Source organism: Ovis canadensis, chromosome 11 (assembly GCF_042477335.2).
Source record: "Ovis canadensis isolate MfBH-ARS-UI-01 breed Bighorn chromosome 11, ARS-UI_OviCan_v2, whole genome shotgun sequence".
NCBI lineage: Eukaryota > Metazoa > Chordata > Mammalia > Artiodactyla > Bovidae > Ovis > Ovis canadensis.
The window spans coordinates 62,524,309-62,551,568 of record NC_091255.1 but is presented as its reverse complement, the minus strand read 5'-3'; the positions used below and the strand labels follow the sequence as shown (position 1 = coordinate 62,551,568).

General features: G+C 55.5%; 1 protein-coding gene across 31 annotated transcripts in view; it reads left to right on the top strand.

The window, feature by feature from the left end:
- SEPTIN9 (septin 9) overlaps positions 1 to 26,058 on the top strand; it is a 180,708-nt gene extending 154,650 nt beyond the window's left edge. For 28 of the 31 annotated variants that reach the window (XM_069542037.1, XM_069542039.1, XM_069542043.1 and 25 more), the window contains 9 exons: positions 13,362 to 13,553; positions 14,192 to 14,320; positions 14,677 to 14,758; positions 15,050 to 15,187; positions 17,448 to 17,565; positions 18,344 to 18,439; positions 18,728 to 18,824; positions 23,153 to 23,204; positions 24,305 to 26,058. In XM_069542037.1, the coding sequence (XP_069398138.1) occupies positions 13,362 to 13,553; positions 14,192 to 14,320; positions 14,677 to 14,758; positions 15,050 to 15,187; positions 17,448 to 17,565; positions 18,344 to 18,439; positions 18,728 to 18,824; positions 23,153 to 23,204; positions 24,305 to 24,440 (1,040 nt within the window). In that variant the 3' untranslated portion in view covers positions 24,441 to 26,058. Of the gene's footprint in view, positions 1 to 1,412; positions 1,696 to 12,777; positions 13,110 to 13,361; positions 13,554 to 14,191; positions 14,321 to 14,676; positions 14,759 to 15,049; positions 15,188 to 17,447; positions 17,566 to 18,343; positions 18,440 to 18,727; positions 18,825 to 23,152; positions 23,205 to 24,304 lie in introns of those variants that run through there. The other 3 variants (XM_069542053.1, XM_069542065.1, XM_069542060.1) reach the window with 3 other exon arrangements.
- Positions 26,059 to 27,260: the final 1,202 nt, after the last annotated feature.

The window sequence follows — 27,260 nt, the reverse complement described above, 5'->3', positions numbered from 1 at the left end:
AGGAGGAGCCAGCGAGGCGATGGAGAACCGAGAGACAGAGGAGGAGCCGCAGAAGAGAAGTTGGGGTGAGGGTGACCCCTTCAAAGGGCCGGCGGCCCCGTCTGGTCAGAGGCCCCATCCAGTGGCGCACCCAAGCTTCGTATCATGCACAGTGTGCAGGAGGCACAGGAAGCGGGACTCTGCCTAGTGTCCAACCCACACGGGGCTCGGGCGTGTCTGTGCACCCTGCCCGTGGCCAGCATCTCCCGTGGGCAGTGTTTCAGGGGTGTTGCACATGTGTCCCGAGGGAGTGAGGCATGCTGTCCACACACACTGCTTTTTTCTGGGGTGAGCCTGTGGTTGACGGGTACGTGTATATACCTGAGCTCACCATCCCCATCTCACTTCAGGGAGCATTTGACCTGTGGCTCATGGTGTGGCCCAAGATGTCACAGACCTGCCCCGGCGTATCCGCTCTGCCCAGGGGCTCCCTTGGGAGAACAGAGGCTAGGCACTGCGTGGGGTGGGGAGCAGGGGGTCCTTTCCAGCAGGCAGGGCTCCAGGCAGCCCCGCGGGCAGGTGGGCACAGTCTAGGCAGGCTCTCTGCTGAGTGGACACGGAGCAAGCCGTGTGAGGGGCCGTGTGGGTTCCCAGGCTCTGCGCGCACTGCTTCCTGACCCCCTGACCTCCCGAGCAGGAAGAAGCTGGAGGTGGGGAGGGGGGACATGATGCCAGCTGCCTCGAATCACATCAGCCCGGAGCTGGAGCTGCCAGCGGATGGTGACATGGTTCAAGGAGGTCCAGAGCTGCTGACCCTCCCGCCTTCCCCACAACCTTCCAGGCCCCTGCAACTAGTGGTACGAGGGGGCCCTCCCTCCTTATGGGGTCATTGGTCAGGCTTCCGCTCCTGGCCTAGGAACTTGCGCCTCCCTGCTTGGCCCCCTCCCTGGCTGTGCCTTCAGCCCCCGCCACTCTGAAGGGACCAGGGTGGGTAGGGGGTCCTTTGGGGGGTGTGGGGGGGAGACCTCAGTAGGCAGCATCTCGGAGCCTGAGCAGATGATCTGATGAGAGAATTGCTTGGTATCTTTGGAGCGGGGGAGCTCTTTTCCTACTTAGCTCCTGGCAGGGGGCTGCTTTCTTGCACCCCAGAGGACCCTGTCTAGTTTTTGCTATTTTACATGATCTCATCAGTTGCGGGAGGGGGCGCCCCCAGCCTCCCCAACATGGAGCTCTGGTGTGCGTCTGCTGACAGTCCTGCTGATAGGAGAGGGGAGCCGGGGGACTCCACCCGGTGACAAATGGCCACTTTCCACCCATCTGTAGGGGAAGGTCTTCTCTTTCTCTCTTTAGCTTTGCAAGCACTTGCCAAGAACTAACGGAATCTCTCTGTGGCTGACCGCTTGGACGCGGTGGGCGGGCTGGATTCCGGGTTTGCCTTGGGGCAGGGTCTATCCTGCTGGAAGGTTCCCTGGGGTGGGAGGCGGCTCAGGGGCACATTCCCTGAGCCTTCGAGGCGAGTGTGGGCGGCGGAACACGGAATGAAAGATAAATCCCTTGACACAGGAAGTCGGAGGCCTCATCCCTGGCCTCCTCCGCCTCGCGGATTCGGCGGCACTCAGTTCTGCAGGCCGCGTTTTAGGAAAGCGCCTAGGACGCCGTGCAGGTTGGAGCCTGCTCTGACCAAAGATTGATGTCTCAATAGGCTGCTGAACCCGGGTGAGGAACTCTGCTGGAGGAGGGGGGCAGGAGGCGGGCTGGAAATGAAAGAACAGAGGGGGCCTCTTCCAAAAGGGGGTGGGGGGGTGCCGGCTGAGCGTTGGATGCCGTCCAAATCTGGCTCCACCGACCGACGCCAATTGAAACCGTGTTGGCAGAAGTGAAGAGGTTCTTGAGATTCTTTCCTGGACAAAAGGGAAGACGTTTGCTTTAAAGGGTTTGGCAAGAGACAAGGGCGGGCAGTAAAAGCAGGGAATCACCCCCCGCCGGACTTTGGGGCGCCCTGGGCCCCTGAATGAATAGAGTCCAGAGTCGGGAAGGAGCAGGGGCTGTTCCTACCCTGTCCCCTCCCAGGTCTTGCAAAGGGCGCGGGATCGTGGGAAGTCTTTCCAACCAATCTGTCCCTGCACAGAAACCCTAAAGCTGTGACTTTGTTTTGAGTCTCCTCTTGGGAAAGATCCAGTGGGGAGAGAGATGCAACTCCTGGCGTTTGCAAACTCCTTCGCCTTTGTGTGGATCTCTAAACCGGCTTTCAGGCCAGAGGGCAGGCTCTCAGATTTCTGGCCTCCCAGTTCCTCATCAGGCTTCGGGGAGACGCTTCCTGCCCTGTACAAAGTGTGAAGTGTAATTCGATTTGGAACTACTTATTGAATTAGATGAGCCGTGTACACTTTAAAAATGCATGCCTTGATTCCCCGCCTGCACAAATTTGCAAAATTCACTCATTTGTATTCAGTGTTTCCATCTTTAGAAGGGAACAGGAAGTTCCCCTGTGACATTTATGGGGAGTTTGTAGTGGCTGGGGTAGGTTCACGGGGACACAAGGAAAAGAGGAATCTGGTAAATGGGAAAAGATTCTGTTTCAGAGCCCCACAGGGAGTGACAGCCCATATCTCCCTGCCCATCCCTCACAGCTTTCTCCTTGGGCTCAGGGATGGAGACCAGCTGTTCATAACCTCTGCCCTTTTCTTCTTTTCCTGCCTTTGATCATCAAAAAAAAAAATTTTTTTTTAATTAATTTATTTCTTCTGGGCTTCCCCGGTAGCTCAGCTGGTAAAGAATCTGCCTGCAATGCAGAAGACCCCGGTTCGACCCCTGGGTTGGGGAAGATTCCCTGGAGAAGGGATAGGCTACCCACTCCAGTGTTCTTGCCTGGAGAATCCCCATGGACAGAGAGAGGAACCTGGCAGGCTGCAGCCCATGGGGTCGCAAACAGTTTTGGTTGCTGCACTTGGGCTTTCTTTTGTGTGGCGAGCAGGGGCTATTCTCTAGTTGCGGTGGGTGCAAGGGCTTCTCATTGCAGTGGTTTCGCTTGTTGTGGAGCACAGGCTCAGTAGCTGCAGGCGTGCAGGCTTAGTTACTCTGTGGCACGTGGAATCTTCCTGGACCGGGGATCAAACTCGTGTCCCCTGCATTGGCAGGCGAATTCTTATCCACTGTACCACCAGGGAAGTCCCCCCCACCCTGATTTTTTTTTTTTACTGTTCTTTTTCATCTTTTTTTTTTTCCTTCATATTTTGGCTATGCCTCGTAGCTTTGGGGATCTAGTTCCCCAACCAGGGATCAAACCCGGGGTCCCTGCGGTGGAAGCTCTTGAGTCCTAACCGCTGGACCACCATGGGATTCCCTGATCATTTTTAAAAAACTCTTCCCACCCTTTCCTGACCATGGAACCCACAATATCTTTGTATGTTGAGAAGTTCAATTCAGAAATAAAGTGATTAAATTCCAAGTTCTCGTTAGACCAAGTTAGTTTCATCAAGAAAGCTACGGGGTTCTTTGATGAACCCCACAAATTGTCCAGATTTATTCACAATTTGTTGCCTGTCCTCATGTGTACTTATTTTAGGGAGAGACTCCTTATCTTTTACCAGCTTCTAAAAGAGGTTTGTGATACGCAACACGAAAATCCTGTGCCAGGTTGGGTTCCTTGCTTGTAAGGGATTACTATGAATCTGCCTGGAAGTTTTGGCTGATGAACATTTGAATAAATGAACTTCTTGTTCCTATGTAGCACCATAGTTTCCATTCAGACTGACCTCAAGCCTATATAGTGTCTTCTTTTTGTTACTACGTAATAAGTACTCAATAAATGTTGGTTGAATGTATCATTATTATGATCTTGGTCCACTGGGACCCCAGGATCTTTTTCTACTGTTAATTGTTTTTAATCATGTTTTATAATTGAAGTATAAGTGATGGACAACATTATGTGTTGTAAGTGTATAATATAGTGATTCACACTTTTTAAAGATTATACTCTATTTATAGTTATTATAAAATATTGGCTATATTACCTATATTGTACAATATATTCTTCTGGCTTACTTTATACATAGAAGTTTGTACCTCTTTATCCCCCACCCCTTTATTGCCCCTGCACGCTTCCCTCTACCCACTGGTAACTGCTAGTTTGTTCCCTATATCTGTGACTCTGCTTCTTTTTTGTTATATTCACTAGTTTGCTGTATTTTTTAGATTCCAGGTATTAGTGATCCCATGCAGTGTGTGTCTTTCTCTGTGTGACTTATTTTGCTCAGCATACTGCCCTCCCAGTCCACCCATGTTTGCCGCAATGGCAAAATTTCTTTTTTTTTTTTTAATGGTTGAGTAATATTCTTGTGTGTGTGTGGGTACCACGTCTTCTTTATCCATTCATCTGTTGATGGATACTTAGGTTGCTTCCACAACTCAACAATTGCAAACAATGCTGCTGTGAACATTAGGGCATATATATCTTTTCAAGGTAGTGTTTTTGGTTTTCTTCAGATACATATCCAGAAGTAGAGTTGCTGGGTCATAAGATAGTTCTGTTTTTAATTTTTCAAGAAATCTCCATACCATTTTCTACACTGGCTACACCAATTTACGTTCCCATGAACAGTGTGTGAGGATTCCCTTTTCTGCACACCCTTGCCACAGCATTTGTGGTATTCCTTTTGATGATAGCCATTCTGACACGTGTGAGGTGCTATATCCTTGTGATTTTGATTTGCATTTCCCTGATAATTAGTTGAGCATCTTTTCCTCTGCCTGTTGGCCATCTGCATCTCCTCTTTGGAAAAATTTCTGTTCAGTTCCTCTGCCCATTTTGTAATCAGGTTGTTGAACGGTATGAGCTGTTTCTATATGCTGGATATGAATCCCTTATACAGCATTTGTTGTTCAGTTGCTCAGTCATGTCTGATTCTTCGCAACCCCATGGACTGCAGCACGCTAGGTTTCCCTGTCCTTGTATGTCGTATCATTTGCAAATATTTTCTCCCGCTCAATGCATTATCTTTTCATTTTATTGATGATTTCCTTTACTGTGAAAAAGTTTTTAAGTTTGATTAGGTCTCATTTATTTACCTTTGCTTTATTTCCTTTACTTTAGGGATCAAATCCAAAAAATATTGCTAGGATTTATATCAGAGAGTGTTCTGCCCATGTTTTCCTCTAGGAGTCTTACGGTTTCTGGTCTTTTAGGCCTTTAATCTGTTTTGAGTGATTTTTGTATATGGCATAAGAAAATGTTCTAATTTCATTATTTTATATGTGGCTGTCCAGTGTTCCCAGCACCACTTATTGAACAGACTGTCTTTACCCTGTTGTATAGGCATGTATAGGCATGCCTTCTTTGTCATAGATTAATTGACCATAAGTGCAAGGATTTATATCTGGGCTTTATAATCTGTTCCATTCATCCATGTGTCTGTTTTTATGCCAGCACCGTACTGTTTTGATGCCTGTAGCTTTGTATCAATAATACTGTTTGAAGTCAGAGAGTGTGATTCTTCCAGCTCGTTGGCATCTTTTCTAGGACAGTTACATCTCCAAGGTGCACATGTGTGCGTAGTGAACGCAGGAGGCTATGACTGTAAGAAGCACCTGGACAAGGGTGGGATAGGGGAAGGACGGCTTCATTAAGGGCCGGGGTGGGGGGCGCATTTCCTGCAGGAAGAGTATGTGGGGGACAGGTCCCTATGACTCCCAACATCGAGCTTCTGCATGGATCTGCCTGGTGACGCTGGCTCCTGTTGGGTGGTCTCGTGGGTGTCCGTAGATGGGTCACCTTGCTTTCTGCTCAGCCACTGTGGGTGATGATTAAGCAAGGCCTGTGGGGATGATTGTGCCAGTGTCCCTGGAGAGGATCAGGGGGGCGGATAAGGGTCATTGAGTCGGCTTTACCCTGAGAGCTTGGTCCTGGGCTGTGTCCCTGGCTGTGACACGGGTGCCCCTCTGGCTGGGAGCAATGTCGAGCAGCGGAGGCTGGTGCTCGGAGAGGGTGGAATCTTCAGGGATGTTTTGGGGCTGCAGGAAGGGCGGCAGCGAAGAGTGACCCTTAGGTGTTGCAGGCCTGTTGGGCCCCCGCTCGCGATCGCCCAGGACTGCAATGCAGTATAAACCCTCTGTGGGCTCCTCTCTGGTGGCTGCATTCCAGCCAGATGTGCGTCCCACTGTCCCGGTCCCAACCAGCCACAGACCGCGATACACAGACCCCAGGGTAGGGGTGAGGAATTTGTCCCTTGGAGCAGACGCCTGAAGCTTGTGCTGGCTCAGGGCTGTGACCTAGAGCCCCCTGTGAAGGCATGTGGATGGAAGAGGCTGGAACCCCTTCCTCGCCCGATTTAAGAGCAACCCCCTCCCCATCAGTTCCTGAGAAAAGGCGGATCTACGCGCCCCTGTGGTGAAGGGGGCGGGCAGGGGCTCGCCCACTAGGGTTGCAGGCCTGGGCTCAGATTGGAGGCCTGTGGAGAGACACTGCCAAGGTTTCCTCCCGCTGGTCTGAACGTCCTCGCTGGGAGATGACGGGGCTGCTTGTGCAGCTGGACAGCCTGGGGGCTGGGGTAGGGAGCACAGGAACCTTAGGCCTGAGTAGGGGCGTCCTGGCCTCAGCTGTCCACAAGCTGTACAGCTGGCTGGTGGGCACTCCTGGGCACAGTGGGTTCTTTTCAATCCATCTCTACCAGCAGTGACTTTTCTGTCTTCGTATAACAGCTCATTGAGATAGAATCCCCACCCTGTACAATTCACCCATTTAGCGTGTGCATCAGTGGGGCTTATTCTCAATGTTGTATCTAGTTTCAGAAAATGTTGTTGTTCAGTCGCTAAGTCGTGTCTGCTCTGACCCCACGGACTGCAGCATACCAGGCTCCTCTGTCCTCCACTCTCTCCCAGAGTTTGCTCACAGTCATGCCCATTGAGTCAGTGATACTGTCTAACCATCTCATCCTCTGCCACCCCCTTCTCCTTTTGCCGTCAATCTTTCCCAGCATCAGAGTCTTATTTATCCCCCAAAAGGAAGTCCCATAGGCGTGATGGCCCAGCCCCTGGCTGCCCCCGTCTGCTCTCTGTCTTAATGGATTTGCCTCTTCTGGGCATTTCATTTAAATGGACTCGTACCATATGTGGCCTTTCATGTCCGGCTTCTTCACTGAGCATAGTGTTTTCAAGGTTCATTTGTTACAGCGTGTCGGGACATCAGTGCTTTAAAAAATGTTTTTTAATTGCAGTATGGTTGATTAACAATGTTGTGTTAGTTTCTGCTGTTCAACAAGGTGAATCAGCCATATGGATACATATATCCCCTCCCTCTTGAGCCTCCCTCCCCTACCCCCATCCCACCCCTCTAGGTCATCACAGAGCTCTGAGCTGAGCTTCCTGTGCTTTGTAGCAGCTTCCCACTAGCTCTTTTCCTCATGGTAGTATGTACATGTCAACGCTAGTTTTTGTTTGTTTGTTTGTTTGTTTTGAGTACTGTTGATTTACGGGTCCTCCCCAGTGGCTCTGCGATAAAGACTCCACTGGCAATGAAGGACACCCAGGTTGGATTCCCAGGTCAGGAAGATTCCCCTGGAGAAGGGCATGGCAACCCACTCCAGTACTCTTGCCTGGAGAATCCCATGGACAGAGTAACCTGGTGGGCTATAGTCCGTAGGTTTGCAAAGAGTCAGACATGACTGAAAGCGACTTAGCATGCATACACACGTGGTTGATTTACAGTGTCGGGTTAGTTTCTGCTGTACAACAAAATGATTCCATTCCATATATATATATATACACACACACGTATTCTTTACATTCATACGTTATTTTTCAGATTATTTTCCATTTTAGTTTATTACAATATATTGGATATATTTTCTTATGCGATACAGTATGACCTTGTTATCTGTTTTATTTAAAGTAATTTTTATCTGTCAATCCCAAACTCCTAATTTACTTCCCCCTCTTCTTCCTCTGGTATTAAGTTTGTTTTCTTTGTCTGTGAGTCTGTTTCTGTTTTGTAAATAAGGTCAATGTATTATTTTTTAGATTCCACGTATAAGTGATATCCTATATTTGTCCTCCTCTGCTGACTTACTTTACTGAGTTTGATCATCTCTAGGTCCATCCATGTGGGTGCACATGGTGCTATTGCATTCGTCTTTCATGACTGGGTAATAGTCCACCATATGCATATACCACGTCTTCGTATCCATTTGTCTAGGACATGAGTGCTTTCAGTGGCTCGTGGTCTGTGGTGTAGAATTACTGCACTGTCTGTCCCCTCGTCCATGGGTGGACGGCCTTTTAACGGCTCGTGGTCCGTTGTGTAGAATTACCTCATTATCACTGGCTTTTCATCCATGGGTAGACGACCTTCCAGATGTTTCGTGAGTCGCTGCTTTGTGCCACCCCCTGGCCTAGGAGTTGTGGGTGCCGCTGATTGAGCTACAACCTTGGGTTTGAAGATCTTGCAAAGTCAGATCAGGGAGTGAGGAGCCGGGTGTAGAGACTCGCAGAGGGCCACGTGGAGCCAGAGTGAGAATCCGAGGCCCTGGTTCCCAGCCGCAAAGTCTGCAGGGGGCACTGCCCCTCGCTTTGACTGTAGGATGACCATGTTACCTATTTGTCCAAACCGTGGGCTTTCTGAGCACCAACTGGGTTCTATTAATATTGATAATTAGGCTGTACTAGAAAACTTGAAAGCAAGGACTGTAACAGCCACGTGTCCACCGGTGTTCATAGCAGCGTTATTCATCATAATCGAAAGGTGGAAACCTCATAAGTGTCCATTGATGGATGAATGGATAAACAATGAAATATTATTCAGACATAAAAAGGACTGAAAGGTGACACGTACTGGAGCAGGGGGGAGCCTCGAGAACACAATGCTTGTGAAAGAAGCCCGACACGAAAGGACAAATACTTACGAATGTTCCCACTTACACGAGGTTCCTAGTGGAGCCAGATTCACAGAGACAGGACAGAGCCTACAGGGCGAGGGGAAGGGGAGTTAGTGTTTAATGGGCTCAGAGCTTCCGACCAGGATGATAAAAGCGTTTGGAGGTAGGTGGTGGTGATGGTTACATGCCATCGTAAATGTAATTAATGACACTAACATGAACACTTAACATGGTCAAAGGGGTCAGTTTTGTAACTCGCATCTGTTTTACTGCAGTAAAGAAAATGATCAGGCTGGAGGGAGGGTGTAAACCAGCGTGTAAGGTCACCCCCGCCCAGTTAGTCACTTGGGCTGTCTTTTCCCAGAGGAGGGTGGCACTGTGGTGGGCAGGGATGTCGCCCTGGGCCTGAGAGAGAGTGGCTGACCCAGTGGAGCCAAAGCGAGGCTGTCCCAGGTGTCACACACAGACACACACACACACACACACACACACCCTGCCCGACACACACACCCCAGCAAACCTGGCATCCCTCAGAGTGTGGCTCCGGGAAGGAGAGGCTATGGCAATCGGTGCCGCCCCCTCTATCCCCTTTTCCAAGGATTCCCAAATAGGAGCAGTGGAGAGTAGCACCTGGGGGTGTGGTGTGACCTTGGATAAGTTACTTAACTTCTCTGAACATGCGTTTCCCGCTTTTAAAGAGGGCAGCTCCCTCTTTCTCTATTTGCGTGCAGAGACTGTAGTGAAAGTCATCTTGGATGTAAATGTGAAACTTCTTGTTTTTCTGTTAAGAACTTCCTTTTTCCTATTAATAGCCTTTGATAAAGTTTGGGTATGAAACAAAAAGCGAGCTAACAGGGAAGAGAGTGAGCCGTGGGCAGAAGTCACTGGAGGAGGTGGTTTGGACAGAGGTCTTGGGGGTGGGGATGAGTCAGGAGAAGGCAGGTCTGGAGGTGGGTCTGACTGTTGTTGTGGAGGGTCTGTGGGCAGCTCGGGGCAGCAGAGCCCCTCCTCCCTGTCCCCTGCCTTGAGGGTCTCCCCCAAGACCCCATTCACTCAGTATTGCTTGAGTGTCCCCTCCCTGTAGGGCCCTGGAGGCTCACTGGGGATCCACACATGTCACTGCCATCCTCACTGGAGCTCGTGGCCTGTTGGGGGGACACGTATGTTAATCAGCTATCATGAGAGTGAATGTGAAGTTACAGGCCTAAATTCATTGATGGTCTTCGGTTTGCCAGACAGCTTCCGGTGCATTTCATTTAAAAAAAATCACACCCCGTTTGTAAAATTAGGAAGTTAGACAAGAGTTCTGTGCTCTCCAGGATAGCTGCCACTGCCATGTGTCATTCTTTTTTTTTTTTTTAATTAAAAAAATTTTTTTACATTTCTTGTCCATGCTTTGTGGCATGTGGGATCTTCGTTCCCTGACCAGGGATCAGACACTCACTCCCTGCATTTGAAGGGCAGAGTCTTAACTACTGGGCTGCCAGGGAAGTCCCCATGCCGTGTATCATTCTTTAAACTGAAATGAATTAAAATTAAATAAAAAACTGAGTTCCTCCGTTAGACTAGCTGCATTTTAAGTGCTCGGATGTCATGTTCGTGAAAACAGTTGGTGGTTCTGAAGAAAATTAAAAATATGACTACCATTTGACTCAGCATTCCCACTGGGTCAAAAATGTTTCAGAAAGCTTTGAAATCAGGGTCTTGAGAAACAGAAGCAACCCAAGTATCCATTGATGAGTGAATTAAAAATGTGCTCCATCCACACACCGGGGTATCACTCAGCCTTCAGAAGGAAGGACATCCTGACACCTGCTAGAGCATGGGCTGACCTTGGTGAAACAAGGGCCTTCTTGGTGAAACAAGCCTGTCACGAAAGGATGAATACTGTGTGACTCTGTTGACCTGGGGTGCACAGTAGCTAAATTCATGGAGACAGAAAACAGAATGGGGAGTGGAGGGGGTTCATGCTTAATGGGGGTGGCTTCAGTTTTGCAAGATGAGTTAGGAGCTTGGGTGCAGAACAACGTGAATGTACTTAACACTCCCAAGCTGCATGCTTAAAATTGGCTACGATGGTACATTTTGTGTTCTGTAAATTTCACCACCATTTCTAAGAAGTGGCACACGTGGCTGCCTCACTGGACAGTGCTGGAGTCGCCTGTCTCCACCGTCCCGTCTAGTTGGCTAGAGTCCTCGAGGCTGCAAGAATCACAGAAACCCCGAGTTTCACAGAGACCATCTCTGGGCCGGTTGGCTGCTGGGGGCCTCTACATTCCCCCGTGGGGTCCTGAAGGCAGACCCAAAGCCTCCTATCAGGGTGGGCATAGCGGGAGGGTCCCATATCTGCCGGCCATCCAGGCAGACAGAGTGGGGGTTGCCCACCATGGAGCCTCCCAGAGGAGGGACCTCGGGGGGGATGGGCCCTCACCTGTGCAGAAGGCCAGGCCCTTCTCTCAGCGGGAATGATGACGCTTGTCCCGTTTCTCTGATTATTTCTCTAACGGCCCCGGTGGGCAGGGGGGTTTGCTTTGGTTTCTGCAGGGGATGTTGGCTGGCTGGAGCCTCTCTCTGCTGCTCTTGGAGCTGTGGAGAGGAGTCTCCCCACCCCCCACCCTGTGCTGCTCTGGAGGGAGTGAGGGATGGAGGAAGATATGGGGGTGGGGCAGGGGGCTGGCCCGGTCCAGGGCAGAATGGCTCCCAGACCCGCAGACAGATGGAAGCAATTTTCGGTCACGTGGGGCAGGGCTGAACTGCTGTCCCGAAAGACAGGGCCCCATGTCTGTCTCCAGGAAGCAGCCCCAGAGCCACACGTTCGGGCCAGATGCAGCTCTGGTCTTTGTTTGTTTAACGATGCCTGAGCCTAGGGCAGAGTGTTTCTGAGCAGAGGCAATTCATTGCGGGCTGCGCAGGGAGGAGGCCCCCCAATGGCGGTCGAATAGGGGGGATCCCTGCCTCCTGGGCCGTTTGCCTTTCCCTGGCCCGGGGATGGGGTGAGGTGGGACGTGGAACCAAAACCTCCAGCATCAGCCTGTTGTTAGGAGAAATGTGTGGACCCCCAGGCATCCCCTGGCCTTGCTATGGTGTTACGTTACATGTTTAACGCCCCTGTTCTCTGAAGCAGGAATGTCTCTGCCTGTTCCGGGCAAAGGATAGGGGGACGTTAGTGACTGACTTGGGGATAAACCAGCGACACCCCAGTCTCCAGGATTTGTAAGCTAACAGGGCCAGTCATCTTTCCTCTCTTACTGGCCTGGGCATGCAGGGAGGAGAGGGTGCTGGCTCCCATCTCAGCTCCCTCGGAGGCTCCTGAAGACGGAGGTGGCTCTAGAGGTGCAACCTGGTGGGTGGGGTGGAGTCCGGTTATTTCCTCAGGAAACCAAAACGCAGTTTATCTGAAAGCTCGGCAGTGACCTTCCTGGCAGGGGCAGGAGGGGATGGGTAGGAGGCCGTGTTTGGGAAGGCTGCTTGCCCACCTTGGCAGTGGGGTATGCCCCCTGGAGAGGTGGGCACCTAGGGGGGCCGCTGTTGCTCTGGAAACCACCCGCACTCTCTCCCTGAGGGCTGTGAGAGGGGCTCATGGGCAGAGGGGGAGTGTTTGGACTGACTGGGTGGTCACTTCCCATGAGCTCAGGGTGCCCCGGGAGAAGAGACTGTGATCCTTCCTGGGAGGCAGGATGAAGCTGAAAATCCTTCTTAGTGGACAGAGAGGGTGGGAAGAGCTTGGACCCGCAGGGGCAACGGAGGGGCTGGGGAGGGCCGTCGGGGAAGGGTGTGGTCTGGATGTGCACATCGTGGTGGGGGGGACTCACCCGGATGCAGCTGACCAGCCCTGCAGGCCAGGTGCCCCTCGGGTCCCCACTGGGAGCTTTCTGGGCATCTCCCCCGCCCCCCCCCAGGCCTCCAGCTGGGTCACGTGGACTCTTAGGGCAGCCCAGGAGGAGAGGAGGAAGGCTCCGACCCGTAGACCAAAGCAGCCTGAGTTATTTTGAGCAGCTCAGTCCCATCTGCCTGTCTGCAGACCTGAAAACAAAACTGCCTCCCAGGCTGTGGGCGTGGGGCCCCGCAGGTGCTGGGCGGCCAGAGAGAAGACGCTTGAATCCAGTCCAGGTGGGAGGCAGGGGGCAGTACCCGCAGGTGCTGCCCATGGGCCCTCTCCTTCCTGCCATCACCCAGGGGCCAGTGGGACCACTGTGCCCGGAGGAGCTAGCTCTGCGTCCCCGCCCCCCTTCTGCACTCCTGCCGGCCCGGGGCCACCAGCAGGTGCTTGGGACTGGCTGGTTCCCTCCGTCCTCCATTCAGAGGGTCGTCCTCTCCTTTGTCCTGGCTCAGGACTTGAGTTGTGGGGTGAGGCTTTGTGGGCCAGGCAGGCAGCGGCAGGACAGCTTGGGCCAAGGGGTCTGGCTCTGAGGCGTTCCTCCGGGTCTCTTGGGCAACTGAGCCTCATTTTCCCCCACCTGCGTGTCCTCCCCCCCCCACCATCGCCCCCTAAAGCGCCCGTTCCTCTTCCTGCAGCCACCGAGGCAGCTCCCAGCAGCGCTGGCGACATGGCTGACACCCCCAGAGATGCCGCGCTCAAGCAGCCGCCTGCGCCACGGAACGAGAAGGCCTCCGTGGACTTCGGCTATGTGGGGATCGACTCCATCCTGGAGCAGATGCGCAGGAAGGCCATGAAGCAGGGCTTCGAGTTCAACATCATGGTGGTGGGTAAGTCCCCCGCTCTCATCCAGCCGGTGAGCCACCCAGAGCCACGCAAGGAAGCCCCCCTGCCCCTCCCTGGCCGGCCACAGAGGCTCTTGTAAAACGGGGTGACAGGCCTGGCCTGCAGGACAGACGAGCGTGTGGACTCTTCTACCAAGGTGATCCTCAGCGGTGCGGAGCCCGGCCCCCAGGGCTTTGGACCAGAACCCTGCAGTGTGGGTGGTCTAGCGGTGAGGGATACAGACCCTCCGCTGGGGGGCTTTGTAGGGCTTTTCCATCAAACTTCACGTGGATCCTGGTATGTCCCACAGCTAAGGGTGGATTGCACTGGAGGGGCCAGCCCCCACATTCCCTCCCCAAAGCTGTCTGAATCTCACCTCCTCCCAGGAGCCCCAGGACCTTGCATGGGGCAGTTTGACCACCCTGTGGTCAAAAGGCAAGGGGTCCATGTCCTGCTCTACCACAAAGTACAGTGAGAGCTTGGCCACTGCCCAGGGACCCAGCCCTTCCTGCCTCCTGACTGCCCCCTGACCCAGAGCCCCACCAAGGAGAGCTGGGGGATGATGCCCAGGCCTCGCCACCTGCCAGGCGCTTGAGCTGCCGTCTCTGGAGCGCCCTGCCGACCAGCCCCATTCTCTCCCCAGGGCAGAGCGGCTTGGGAAAGTCCACCTTGATCAACACCCTCTTCAAATCCAAGATCAGCCGGAAGTCAGTGCAGCCCACCTCGGAGGAGCGCATCCCGAAGACGATTGAGATCAAGTCCATCACACACGGTGAGAGCTGGGCAGGGCTGGGGGCAGGGCGCCGAGTCAGGTCCCTCGGGGCAGCACCTCTGGACCTGTTGAGACTCGGAGTCGGGTGGGAGGAGGGCGAGGGGTCAGGGATGCTCTCCAGGATCCCTGCAGGCCCTGGTCAGAGCCCTCTAGAGACAGCTGAGTTTTCCACCAAAACGCACGGGCAGGGGGCTTCATTGCTGTACACTGGCATCTCCCTGGCATCATCCTGGGGGCGCTGCTGGAGGGCCTCTTTGGGGCAGGGTGGGTCGGGCAGCCTGGCCGGTAGGGGGCGGTTATGTGCACAGGTCCCGAGTCTCCCCTCTGAACTCGGCGGGGGCTGTGATTGCGTACAGATATTGAAGAGAAGGGCGTCCGCATGAAGCTGACAGTCATCGACACACCAGGCTTCGGGGACCACATCAACAATGAGAACTGGTGAGGGGACCCCTGCCCCGGGCGGAAGAGCCCTCGCGAGGCTGCTGGGAATCTCGCCCCTCCCCCAACCCCAGGGGTCACAGGTCAGCCTGGGAGGCTGTTTCAGGTCTCTGTTGCACTCAGGATTTCAGGTGGTACCCACCCCACCCCCACCCCACCCCCCTCGCTTCCCGGTGTTGGGCGGAGACTTGGGGGATTGGGGACCTGCAGGTGAGGATGGGGGGTCAGGGGGCTGCTTCCCCAGCTGGGGCGGTGGGGGTTCCATGCTCGCTGACTGGGTCCTCTCTGCAGCTGGCAGCCCATCATGAAGTTCATCAACGACCAGTACGAGAAGTACCTGCAAGAGGAGGTCAACATCAACCGGAAGAAGCGCATCCCGGACACCCGCGTCCACTGCTGCCTGTACTTCATCCCCGCCACCGGCCACTCGTACGTGCCCCCAGCGTGCAGCCTGAGTGCCCCCGGCCTCCCTCTGGCCCCTACCCTGCGTCCCACCCACCGGTCACCATCCAGTTTGCCTGGAAGGGCGGAAGACCGGCTGGGCCCGGGGTGGTCCGGAGCCTGGGCTGTGCCTTCTCAGGGCAGGCGTTCTGGCGGGCCTGGCAGGTGGGCGGAGACTCTCCAGCTGTGTTTCTTTAGCACTTACCTGCCCCTCCGTGCGGGTCACTAGTCCATAAGGGGAGTGCTGACGATGCGATAACAGACCCTGGCAGGGACCCCCACACACACCGAGGAGGGCTTAGAGCACAGAGAACAGCGGGCTTGGCCCCGGGCAGGGCTGGATAAGGGCTGTTAGTCGAGGCCACCTTGGAGAGAGCTGCTTTCTCCTGCCAGTGCCACCTGCAGCTACAGATGTACGTACAAGCCAGTGAGGCTGGCGTGGAGTGGGTGCCCTGGAGCGGAGGTCGGGGATCTCCTCGCCTCCTTTGAGCAGGGGTGGTCTCCCTCATGAGGGCAGATGCGCTCTTTGATTGTTTAGAATGTTAATTGTGCATGTGAGTAGGGCCAGTGTTATTGAATTTTTCTTTAAACGTGTGTGTGTGTGTGTGTGTGTGTGTGTGTGATTCTTTACCCACTGAGCCACCTGGGAAGGCCCCTTTTTAAAACACACCCGTATTTTACATTTATATATTTATTTTTGGCTTTGCTGGGTCTTTGTTGCTGCTCGGGCTTTCTCTAGTTGCAGCAGGTGGGGGCTACTCTTGTGGTGCGCGCCTTCCCGTTGCGGTGGCTTCTCCTGGTGGAACGCAGGCCCCAGGGCACGAGGGCTTCGGTAGCTGCAGCAGGCAGGCTCAGTAGTTGGAGCACATGGGCTTAGTTGCTCCGCGGCATGTGGAATCCTCATGGACCGGGGATTGAACCTGCATCCCCTGCATTGGCAGGTGGATTCTCATCCACTGAGCCACCAGGGAAGCCCCAGATGGGCCCTGGATGGCCTCACAGACCCCTTGTCCTTGGCTCCCTGTGGCTCCATCTGCGCCTGACACCCGTAGGTGTCTTTCCACCGCCTGGTGGACACCCTTGGGCTCATCCTGAATCAGGATGTGGGAAGGAAGGGAGCCCAGCACCCAGTGGATGCGGGAGTGGGTGGGGAGGGGGCAGCGAGGGTAGACAGAGGGGGACTGCTGGGGCCCGGGGTCCGGCTGGTCACCACGGCCTGAGGCTCTGGCTCTGACTGCTCTACACTCGGTTCTGCTAGCAGCAGGAAGCCCAGGGTTGGGGCCCAGCCTCGCAGGCACCGGTTACAGGAAGGAAGCTGGCAGGAGCCATGGGCCTCACCTGGGGGCCTTTGTGGGAAACCAAGCGAGTCCCTGAGCCACCCTCGGCGAGGGTCTGCGCAGGGGCGGGGGGCTCAGCCGCGAGTCCCACAGCAGCTGGTCCAGGCTTTGCTCCACCAAGGCGCTGCTGGAAGCAGGGGGCTGAGGCTGGGCTCTGCTGCTGCTGTGGTGATCCAGCGGGGTGCCACGCCATCGCGCCCCAGACCCCGGCCCGGGGGATCGAGTGGCTCCTCCCCATCACCATTCAGACCTCCTCCTGGGGCCCGCCTTACCCTCACACTGAGTCTCTGACCAACTGCGGGAACAACAGGGACAGCTCTGGTCCTGGTGGGAAGGCAGTGCCAGCCATTCAGGAGCCCTGCCGCCCTGCCCCACAGCTGCTGAGAGCTGTCTCGGGTTGGAGTGGGGGGTGTGAGGAGGGCCTGAGGGGTAGCATTTCCCTGCATCAGACCTTGGACACCTGGAGCCAGTGGGCAAGGGGCAGGGGATGCCCCAAACAGCAGCCCCCAGCTCATCCTGGGAAATGGGGCTGAGTGAGCACCCATCTGCCCCCAGACGGTGACGCCCCACAATCTGATGGCCCTCTGAGCCGGTGGCAGCCCTTCTCCCAGTGGACACACTGGGGGCTTTGGGAGCTCATCCCCAGGCTGCTCAGAGCTGGTCTGGCCCCCACTCCTTCCTCCCCCGGGTCAGGGTGGCTCAGGATTCTTTTCCTTTTTCTGTCCCTCGCCAGTGCCTTGGCTGGCTCTCAGCCCACAGCCTTGACCTTGGCATACACCCACCTGGGAGCTGCAGGCACCCTGGGGGCCTCGCCCCAGCTCCCTCCAGGCAGGAGTGGGCCCCCTTTCCACGTTTCTGTCCCCGTTCCATGCCCCTCCCCCCACACCCTCATCCGTGTCCCTCTGTTCCAGCCTCAGGCCCCTGGACATCGAGTTCATGAAGCGCCTGAGCAAAGTGGTCAACATTGTCCCAGTCATCGCCAAGGCCGACACGCTGACCCTGGAGGAGAGGGTCTACTTCAAACAACGGGTAGGGCTCCGCCTCTGCCCGCCATCCCCCTTGGTGGGAGCAAGGCCATCAGACAAAATCCCCAGTTTTTATTAGATGGAAGAAACAGTTTCCATCAGGGGACAGATGGTCGCTTCCTTCCCAGTCACTGCCCCACTTGGACTGCTCTCCGAACAGGAGGGTGAACCCTGGGCTCCTATAGAGCCGCTGCCTCTGAGCGGGGAGACTCCTCACTCTTACTCCCAAAGCTCCACCCACAATCCCTTAGGTCCAGGGATTTTCCCAGCATGCTTAGGGGAGGACAGCGCCCTAGCAACGGATGTGTCTGGAGGGAAAAGAACAAGGAAGCCCCCAAAGCTGCCCCCGGGCATTTGTCTGTGCACAGGGCAGAAACGACAGCTGTTCACGGGGACGTTGTCACTGATCACCATCCGTACGGGCAGCTGTGGCTGTAAAGGGTGGTTGGTGACAGTTTGACACACGCAGGTGCCCCTGTGCAGTATGGTCCGCTGCAGTGAGAGGGTGTCCAGGTGGAATTCAGGACGGGGATGCCCCGTGCCTGGGATGGTGACCCCGGGTCTCTGGGGTGGCTGCGGTCTCCCGGCAGGCCGGTCTGCAGCTGCCCCTCCTCCACTCCAGAGGCACAAGAGCTGGACAGTTACCAGACCCCCAGAGCCCACCCCTGACTCTGAGCCTGGGGCCACTTGCTTTGTGGAGGTCATAGCACGGGCAGATCCCAGTGGGTTGGTCCAGTTTGCTGCATGGACGGTGCCCACTTGTCTCCCCTCTGGACCCCCAGATCACTGCAGACCTGCTATCCAATGGCATTGACGTGTACCCCCAGAAGGAGTTTGACGAGGACTCTGAGGACCGGCTGGTGAACGAGAAGTTCCGGGTGAGTGCACCGACCCGACTGCTATTTCCGGAGGCCCCTCACTTCCTGCTAGAGGACATGGGTGGGTCTTCCCAGGGGTCCAGGAAAACAGGTGGGGTGATCTTGAGCCATAAGGAAGTGTTATCTGGGCCAGGAGGGTTATCGGAGCCAGAGGGTCCACGTGCAGCCCTCTCAGGCCAAGGGGTCTCAGTGCTGGAGGCCCGACTCAGGGCAACTCCTGCCAGGGGCCCAGGGAGTGGACCGGCCTTTGCACGCGCAAGTGACCAATGCCTCCTGCCCCTCCCCCAGGAGATGATCCCGTTTGCTGTGGTGGGCAGTGACCACGAGTACCAAGTGAACGGGAAGAGGATCCTTGGAAGGAAAACCAAGTGGGGCACCATTGAAGGTAATGGCTGAGCTGGCGCCCAGGCCTCCAGACAGGTCAGGAGGAAAGCTGCCTCTGCTACCCAGGAGCTGTGCACCTGGGCCTGACGGGCTGCTCTTGGGACCTCATCTGTTGCCCATTCGGCCACAGGAAGGGCTCCCGTGGGTCCTGCTTGGTGGAGGACATGAGGGGCTAGGTGTCTTGTCTGGGGTCCACAGCCATTAGCTGACGGAGCCATGCCTCCATCCCAGTCCCCTACATCCAGGCAGGAAGGAGTATGATGGGCTCTGCCAGGGTCCTGGTGCTGGGGTTTCCCAGGCATGCTGTGTGACCCTGGACAAGTCACCTCACCTCTCTGGGCCTGGGGAAAGGGCTGGGCTGGAGCTCTGTCCAGCTGAGAACCAGATGCCTCCCCACTCCATGCCCCCTTGGAGCTCCAGGACCCCCACGTCTTCATGTCCTGGGGCTTCTGCAACAGACCAGCACAGACTGGGTGGCTTAAACAGAAGTTTATCCTCAGTGTTCTGGAGGCCTCGGGGGAGACTGTTCCCTCCCCCCTCCTAGTGGCTGCCAGCTGACCTTGGCTTGTAGGCTCAGCCCTGCGGTCTCTGCTCTAACTTCCTCTGTGCTCCTGTGTCTCTCTTCTTCTAAGAGCACTCGTCACTGACCTTAGGGCCCCCCTGAATCCAGGGTGATCCCCTCGTGAGGTAGATAAATCTGTTTATTGCTATATCCGGTCTTGGTTGTGGTGCTCAGGAGCCCCCTGGCATGTGGGATCTTCGTTCCCCAACCAGGGATCAGACCTGCATCCCCTGCACTGGAAGGTGGATTCTTAACCACTGGACCGCTGGGGAAGTCCCTGAAATCCTTACTTTAATTACACCTTCACAGACTTTTTTTTCCAAATAGGGTCCCATTCACTGGTGCCCAGGGTTGGGAGCTGGACGTCTGGGAGACACCATCCAACCCACTACAGGTGGCCATAGGTGGGGTGGACCTGGGCGTTTCCTTCCCCCTCTCTCTGTTCTGTCCTTTCCTCTTTAGAACAGATTAAAATGGACCACTTTGCTCCTTGTTCACTTGGCTGAAAGGCCCAGCATAGAGAAGGAAGCAGAACATTCAGCAGTTGCTTTCAACTCCAGCTGCTACCACCCCATCCCACACCTAGCTCATGACCTTGGGCATGTCCCTGTGACCTTGGGCATGTCCCATCATCCCTTGGGTCCCGTTTTTGCCATCCTTAAAGTGAGCACCTTGTGCCAAGAGTTAGTGAAATCGGAGAATGTCTCAAAGACCATCGGAGCTTTCAGGACAGCAGATACTTTGGTTTTTCATATACTTTCATTGTATTAGCAGGAAATGATACAATGAAACTTATCTAGTGGGGCACTCCCAGGCTCATTTTACCTGGGTTATTGTTAAAATCCCTCACCTCCCTGTCCCGCCTAGATGTCTGCGTTAGGCTTCATCCTCCGCTCATCCGGTTTTGGCCCCGCCTCTTCCATTTCTCCTCTTCCTGAAATCTTTCTGTTTAGAAACCTTCTTGTAAAGTGTGTTGGAGGATCTGGGATAAGAAGGGGCCAGTGGGGGGACTTCCCTGGCAGTCCAGTAGTTAAGACTCCACACTTCCACTGCAGGGGGCACAGATTTGATCTCTGGTCAAGAACCAAGATACCACACGCCACGTGGCGCAGCCCAAGTACATTTGAGAAAAGGAAGAAGAGAAAGAAAGGGCGATTGGGGAGGGGCAGGGAAGGGCAGCTCCGCCTCTGATAGCCTCTGCTGCCCTCTGGCGGCCGACTTGGGCCCTGCCGGCAGCCGGTAAAGGAAATTGTCGGGAAATTGTTGGGAAATTAGGGAGGTTGGTTTTCTGTGTCCCTGCTCTCCTGCTCTGGCCTGGATCCCGCGCTTTGAATGAGCTGTGCGTTGCTATGGTGCTGCCAGCCCACGTTGAGGATGGTGATGAGAAACAGCCCCACGGAACCTGTAAAGATGGTGGCGGGGGTGGCTCTGACTTCCCAGCAGCCTTCATGAGGTCCCGGAAGGAGTTTCTGCCATTAGAGTAGTTGAACTTCCCCAAGACTTTGGTGACTTTTTTTTTTTAATCTCTGGGACCTTGTGAATTGAGAGCTGACCGGAGAGCAGGCTGCTCTGTGCCTCTCCTCATCCCCACCCTCTCCAGCCCCAGTTCCCTCTTCTTCCTCCTCCTGGGTTGCACACCACCATCCTGAGGTACTTTACTCATCCTTGGAAGCTGCCCGAATGTTTTCAGTGGAGGGCAGGTGTGATAAAGCGCACAGTTAACTCATTTCATCCTCTCCCATCCCTGAGAGGTGGGAGGCATTATTATGCCCATTTTACAGATGAGGAAATGGAGGCTCAGAGAGGCCAGAATAACTTGCCCAACCTGGGATGCAGTGGTCAGACAGTCACTTCAGGTTCAGAGTGTTCTCCCTTCTACTCTCAGTGCTTCTTCAAGTTAGATGGAAAGGCTGTGTGAGAGCCAGCCAGCAGAGGATTCTACTGTGGGTGCAGTCCTGCAGGGTAGGGGATGGGAGAGGAAGGAGGGCAGGGGTCGGGGGTGTGCATGCACGCTCAGTCACCTCAGTCGTGTCCGACCCCGTGTGACCCTATGGGCTGCAGCCCTCCAGGCTCCTCCGTCCATGGGAGTCTCCAGGCAAGAATACTGGAGTGGGTTGCCATGCTCTCCTCAAGGGGATCTTCCTGATTCCAAGGATTGAACCCACATCTCTTGTGTCTCCTGCATTGGCAGGCAGGTTCTTTACCACTAGTGCCACCTGGGAAGCCTGAGTTGGCGGGTGGGGCACTCGGCCTTTTACCACCCTGGTCCCCCTGCCGGCTGTCAGTCGGTCAGTTCAGTCGCTCAGTCGTGTCTGACTCCTTGAGACCCCATGGACTGCACCACGCCAGGCTTCCCTGTCCATCACCAACTCCCAGAGCTTACTCAAACTCATGTCCATTGAGTCAGTGATGCCATCCAACCATCTCATCCTCCGTCGTCCCCTTCTCCTGCCTTCAGTCTTTCCCAGCATCAGGGTCTTTTCCAATGAGTGAGTTCATCACATCGGGTGGCTAAAGTATTGGAGTTTCAGCTTCAGCATCGGTCCTTCCAATGAATATTCAGGACTGATTTCCTTTAGGATGAACTGGTTGGATCTCCTTGCAGTCCAAGGGACTCTCAAGAGTCTTCTCTGACACCACAGTTCAAAAGCATCAATTCTTCGGCACTCAGCTTTCTTTATAGTCCAACTCACATCCATACATGACTACTGAAAAAACCACAGCTTTGACTCGACAGACCTTTGTTGGTAAAGTAATGTCTCTGCTTTTTAATATGCTGTCTAGGTTGGTCATAGCTTTTCTTCCAAGGAACAAACATCTTTTTATTTCATGGCTGCAGTCACCATCTGCAGTGATTTTAGAGTCCAGAAAAATAAAGTCTCTCACAGTTTCCATTGTTTCCCCATCTATCTGCTGGCTGTATTGACCCTTTAACTTTGAGAAAGGCCCTGCTGCCCTGGGATGGGGAAGCCTGGACCCGGGAGCCAGGCCTCCCGGGCCGTGGAAGCTGGGCAGAGTGCTTTTTTTGTTTTTTCCACCTCTGAGCCGCACCTCCCTACGACCACAAATGAGACGTCTTAGTCGCTCTCCTGTAGGGTGTGTGGAGATTGGGGATTCCTTCCCGTGGGCCGGACGCCCCCACAGAACCTCAGAGGACAGCCTCCCTGAGTCCAGATGATGCCACCCAGCACCCTTTGAAGGATGACTGGCAGCTGACAACCACGCAGCAGGCAGTTTCTATGCAGCACTGGGCATCGCCGGCCCGCTCCAGGGTGCCTGTGGGGTCCCTCCCTGCCCATCTTCCCGCATGCCCAGAGCCAGCTGCTGTCTTCAGCTTGTGCTCAGCACTCCGAGGGGCTTTAGTGTGTCCCCGTGTGCACCCTCCCAGGCAGCAGATTACTCAGTTTTGCCGACTCTTGAGCTCAATGGGAGCGGTCATCCCCAGTGTGCGACCTCTGTACACGTGTGTCCTTGTGTGTGTCCTGAGCACGTGGGGGAGAAACCCCAGCCCCAGTTCCTGCCATGTTCTGTTCCCAGCACCGCTCTCATCTTCAGGTCTCCCCTGGGACACCCCCGGGCCCCCTCTTGCTTAGCGTAGCGCTCTCTCCCCTGCAGTTGTCTTGCCAGGTGACAGTGCCATCTCCCCGGAGGGCAGGAGCTGAGGTGCCTGGTGTACCCTTATGGCCCCCCTGCCCCACCCATCTACCTGCCCAGCATTGCCGGGAAGGGCTTTCCTGATCTTAAAGCTCCCTCTCTCTCCTCTGCAGTTGAGAACACCACTCACTGTGAGTTTGCTTACCTGCGGGACCTCCTTATCAGGTGAGAGCCGGGCGGGTCCGGTGCTTGAGTGGGGAGGGGCTGACAGCCCAGAAGCGGCCTCTGTCAGGGCTTGGGCGGTGGGCGAGGGTGATGGGCCAGCTAGCGGAGGTCTTGAGTAGCAGCCAGCACACACCACCCATCTGCCTTCCTCCTTGGAGCCCCAGTGTCTTAAAATGCTTTGTTGGAAATGAAGCAAGCAGTGAAAATCTTTTTTTACTTTCACCTGGGGAAGGGTTGAGTTTGCATCGCTGGAGCCTGAGCCCCAGGAGGTCTCGGGTGCTGGGCATGTGTCTGTCCTCTGACCTGGTGGAGGCCCCGCCTCAGTTTCCTTGAGCCCAGGCAAGGAGGAGCCTGTCCTCAGCCCAGGTAGTGAGGCCAGGGCCTGGGCAGGTGAACAGAGACAGTGGGGGCTCCCTCCGGGGTGCCAGGGGCTCCCAGCTCCTCAGCCAGCATGACGGATGCTAGGAACGAAGTCACTAGGAGGGACGGGACCATCTCTCATGGCCTCCAAGTTGGGGGAGGACATGGCTTCCAGGAGCTAACTGCCCTGTGCTGGAGAGCCTGGCTGCAGAAGGACGCCCTTCTGACACCTTTGCAAACCTGCCCTGATGGTCAGTGGAGAAGGGACGCTTGAACACATGACTACAGGGGTACCAGTACCCGCCACCCCCAGGCCCCTCACCCGCCGGCTACAGGCCGCTGCCCCTTGCCTGCCAGCACAACTGGCCGCTGCCCTGGCTCTTCTGAACCAGAGCAAGGGCGCTCCAGCCCTGCCCACCGCGGGGGGCCTCTGCACTCAGCCTGTCCCTGAACTGGCGATTGAGTTGTCCCAGAAAAGGGGCTGTGTTGGAACACGTGGTCCTGAGAGTGGCAGGGTTGCCATGGAGACCCGCCTCCTCACCCCCACACGCTCCTGTCCAGGCTTGGTCTGTCTTGGTGGGGCTAAAGCGCCGTGCTGGAGAACCGCACCCCCCCCGCACCCCCCAGCTGGCCCGGGGAACCGTGTAGTGGGGATTGGGAGTGGGGAGGGCAGGCTGAGTGAGCAGGAGCCCCCCCCACCCCTGGCTCCCCTCGTGACCCCTGCCCCGTGCCCCTCCCAGGACACACATGCAGAACATCAAGGACATCACCAGCACCATCCACTTCGAGGCCTACCGCGTGAAGCGCCTGCACGAGGGCAGCAGCGCCGTGGCCAACGGTGTCGAGGAGCAGGCACCCGAAGCCCAGGAGATGTAGACACCGCCCGCCCCGGGACCCTACCCTGAGTCTTCACCGTCTCCCGCCACCCGCCCCATTTTTATTTTATATGATTTTCTCCGTGTGTCCTCGATCTCCGCCCCTTCACCCCTGCCAAGTGACAAGATGACGAGCGCCCTCTGAGTATGTTTGTTATTAGCCCACTGACTACGGGGACCAGGACTGGGAGTGGGGGGGGGCGGAGCTTGGAGTGTGGGGCGGCTCTCTGGCCCTCCCTGAGGTCCAGAAGGGGCTGGAGGACCACTGACTCAGTTCCCGACCCTGCCCTCACTCCAGGCCCCAGGAGTGGCCCCCAGCTCTTAGAGCCCCTGGAGCATGGTGGGGTGGTGCCCGCGGGAGGATGGGACCCTGCTGGTGGACCTGGGGCCCCTTCCTGCCCCCGCCTCCCTGCACGCCGCTGGGGAGCCCCTGAGCCCGCCCCTAGGGGAGAGCAGTTCATTCCACGAGATCCAAGTTGCCCATTGGCTGCTGCCCGCCCGCCCGCCCGCGAGCCTGTCCTGGAGCAGAAAGTGCCTTTATCTCAGCCGTCCACACGAGCCACCAGCTCTCCGCAGCTGTCCCCTCGGGCGGGGAACTGGGACAAGGTGGAGAGAGGGAGATGTGTCTTTATCTCCCGTTATGTCCCGCCCCCTTCCCCACCCCCGCTGGAATTTGAGGATTCAAAGGAAGCAAAAGATGCACCCTACCCCGCCCTGATTTTTGGGAACGTCCAAGCGAGTGAACCTGGTAAAGGAGCTAAGGAGGAAGTCAAGTGCTGGCAGGTGCCAGAAGGAAGTGGGGGGCGGGGGGCCCTCGTGGGCTTGGTGCCGGCCCTGCCCCCACCTCGTGTGACCAGGGAAGTGTATCTGTCTGTCTAGACATCCATTTGGCCCGAGACACTCTGGTTAAGTGAATGCCCAGTTGGCCGCCCCAGACACACAGCCCCCCTGACCGAGGCCTGGCTGACACCACGACCAGGGAGGTGGGAGGCCAGGCAAGCCTGACTGTGTGTTGCCCTGATGTGCCTGGGGCCCTGCACCTCCCCTGCCCCCAGAGCCCATCATAAAGACCCCCAGAGAGGGACTGATCAGGGGTCAGGTATCCACGGCCCACAGTCGGGCTCCACGTCCTCACGGCCCCAGGCTGGGGAGCTCAGACACGGGTCAATGATCCGTGACCGTCTGCAGGCCCCAGGCTGGCTTCTTGCCCATGAGAAGGTGGGAGGGGTGGGTGCAGACTGGTGTGTGTGTGTGTGCACGCGCATGTGTAGGTCATTGCTTCGTGTGTTTACTCCCTCCCCCCCCCAAGAGAGGAAGGACCCCTTAGTAGAAACAGTTTACTTGCCGACTTGCCATTTTTGCCAAAACCAAGATGTTGAAGGATGCGTCCGTCGCCAGCGTCGGGGTCCCGGCCGTGGACCAGTCCAGCCGGCCCGTCTTGGGACGCCTTCGCTTCCTTCTCTGTAGCCAGATTTTTGAAAACTTGTTAGTTTCACTGGGATCTGTTCCACAGTGGCCTTTCGCTATGTGCCTCCTGAGAAATTCGTCTCTTTTTGTATAAATAACAAAGTGTTGAAAATGTATTTCCTGAAATAAATGTTCCAAATGCAAACCCGGAAGACTGGAGTGGGGATTTTTTTTTTTCCCCCTCTTTTCTGACCCCGAAAGTGCGGCGCTCCTTTGATGAGTGTAAAGATAGCGTGGAAGTGATTGCTAGGGAATTGTTTCATCTCCTTTTGGGAGGAAGAAAGGTTTCAGGGACTTAGAAGCACTGATTTAAGGGCATGATTGAAAAGCGAACAGAGTCTTAATTTATTCATTAAAAGAAGGCTTTGAAGGCATTCCACCGGGCGGTGCTGTGCACTGCTTCTATGACTGTATCCTGGAAATAATGTTTTTCTTCTTAAAATCAAAGTCTGTTGCAGTGAACCCTATGAGCTGGTCAGTGTTTGACAATCATTTCATACCAATTTATTTCAAGAGAGCTCAGTCACCAAAAGAGTGGAATAAAGAGGCTGCCCTGTGAGGTTTTTTCCAGCATCCCGAGTGGGGCATCTAGACCGGGGATCTGGGTATTTCTTAGCTGTGTGTAGGCCTTAATAGCCCCTTTCTCCCTCCTGGCGGGGTGGCCTGGGGCAGCCATCACAAGCCACCCTAACCTGGACAGCTTAAAGCAACAGAAATGGATTTTCTTGCAGTCTGGGGGTCAGACATCCAAGGTCATGTGTCGGCAGCACGAGGCTCCCTCTGAAGGCCCAGGGAGGAGCCTTCCCGCCTCTTCCAGCTTTGCTGGCTATGTAGTTCCAGTCTCTGCTTCGGTCCTCTCCCGGTGTTTCTCATTGGATCTCAGGCCCAGCCTAATCCAGGGTGACCTCATCTGGGTTCTTACCTTAACACTGCCAAGACCGTGTGTCCACATAAGGCCACGTAAGGTTCTGAGTGGACGTTGATTTGCGGAATCGGGGGCGGTCACTGTTCAACCCATGACACCCCCATTCCTGCCCCGATCCAGTCTCGGGGAGCAAAAAAGCCCTGAACTGGGGCTTGGGTGACTTGGGCTCGAGCCTCTGCCACCAACAGGCCGGGTGGGGTGGCCTCAGGACCATCTCCGCCCCTCGGGGCCTCCCTGCCCCTTCAGTTGGGCAGGTTGGCTCATTCGGGAGAAGGTAAGTGGACTTCGTCTCCAGATGAACTGATGGACCTTGGCCACACGGAGCCTCTGCTTCAGGATCCGAGGTGTGTCATTGACACCCGTGTGTGCTGTCGCCCAGGCGGGGGATGTGGGGGTTGGTCCACAAGCAGGGTTGCAGCCCTGGTGGCT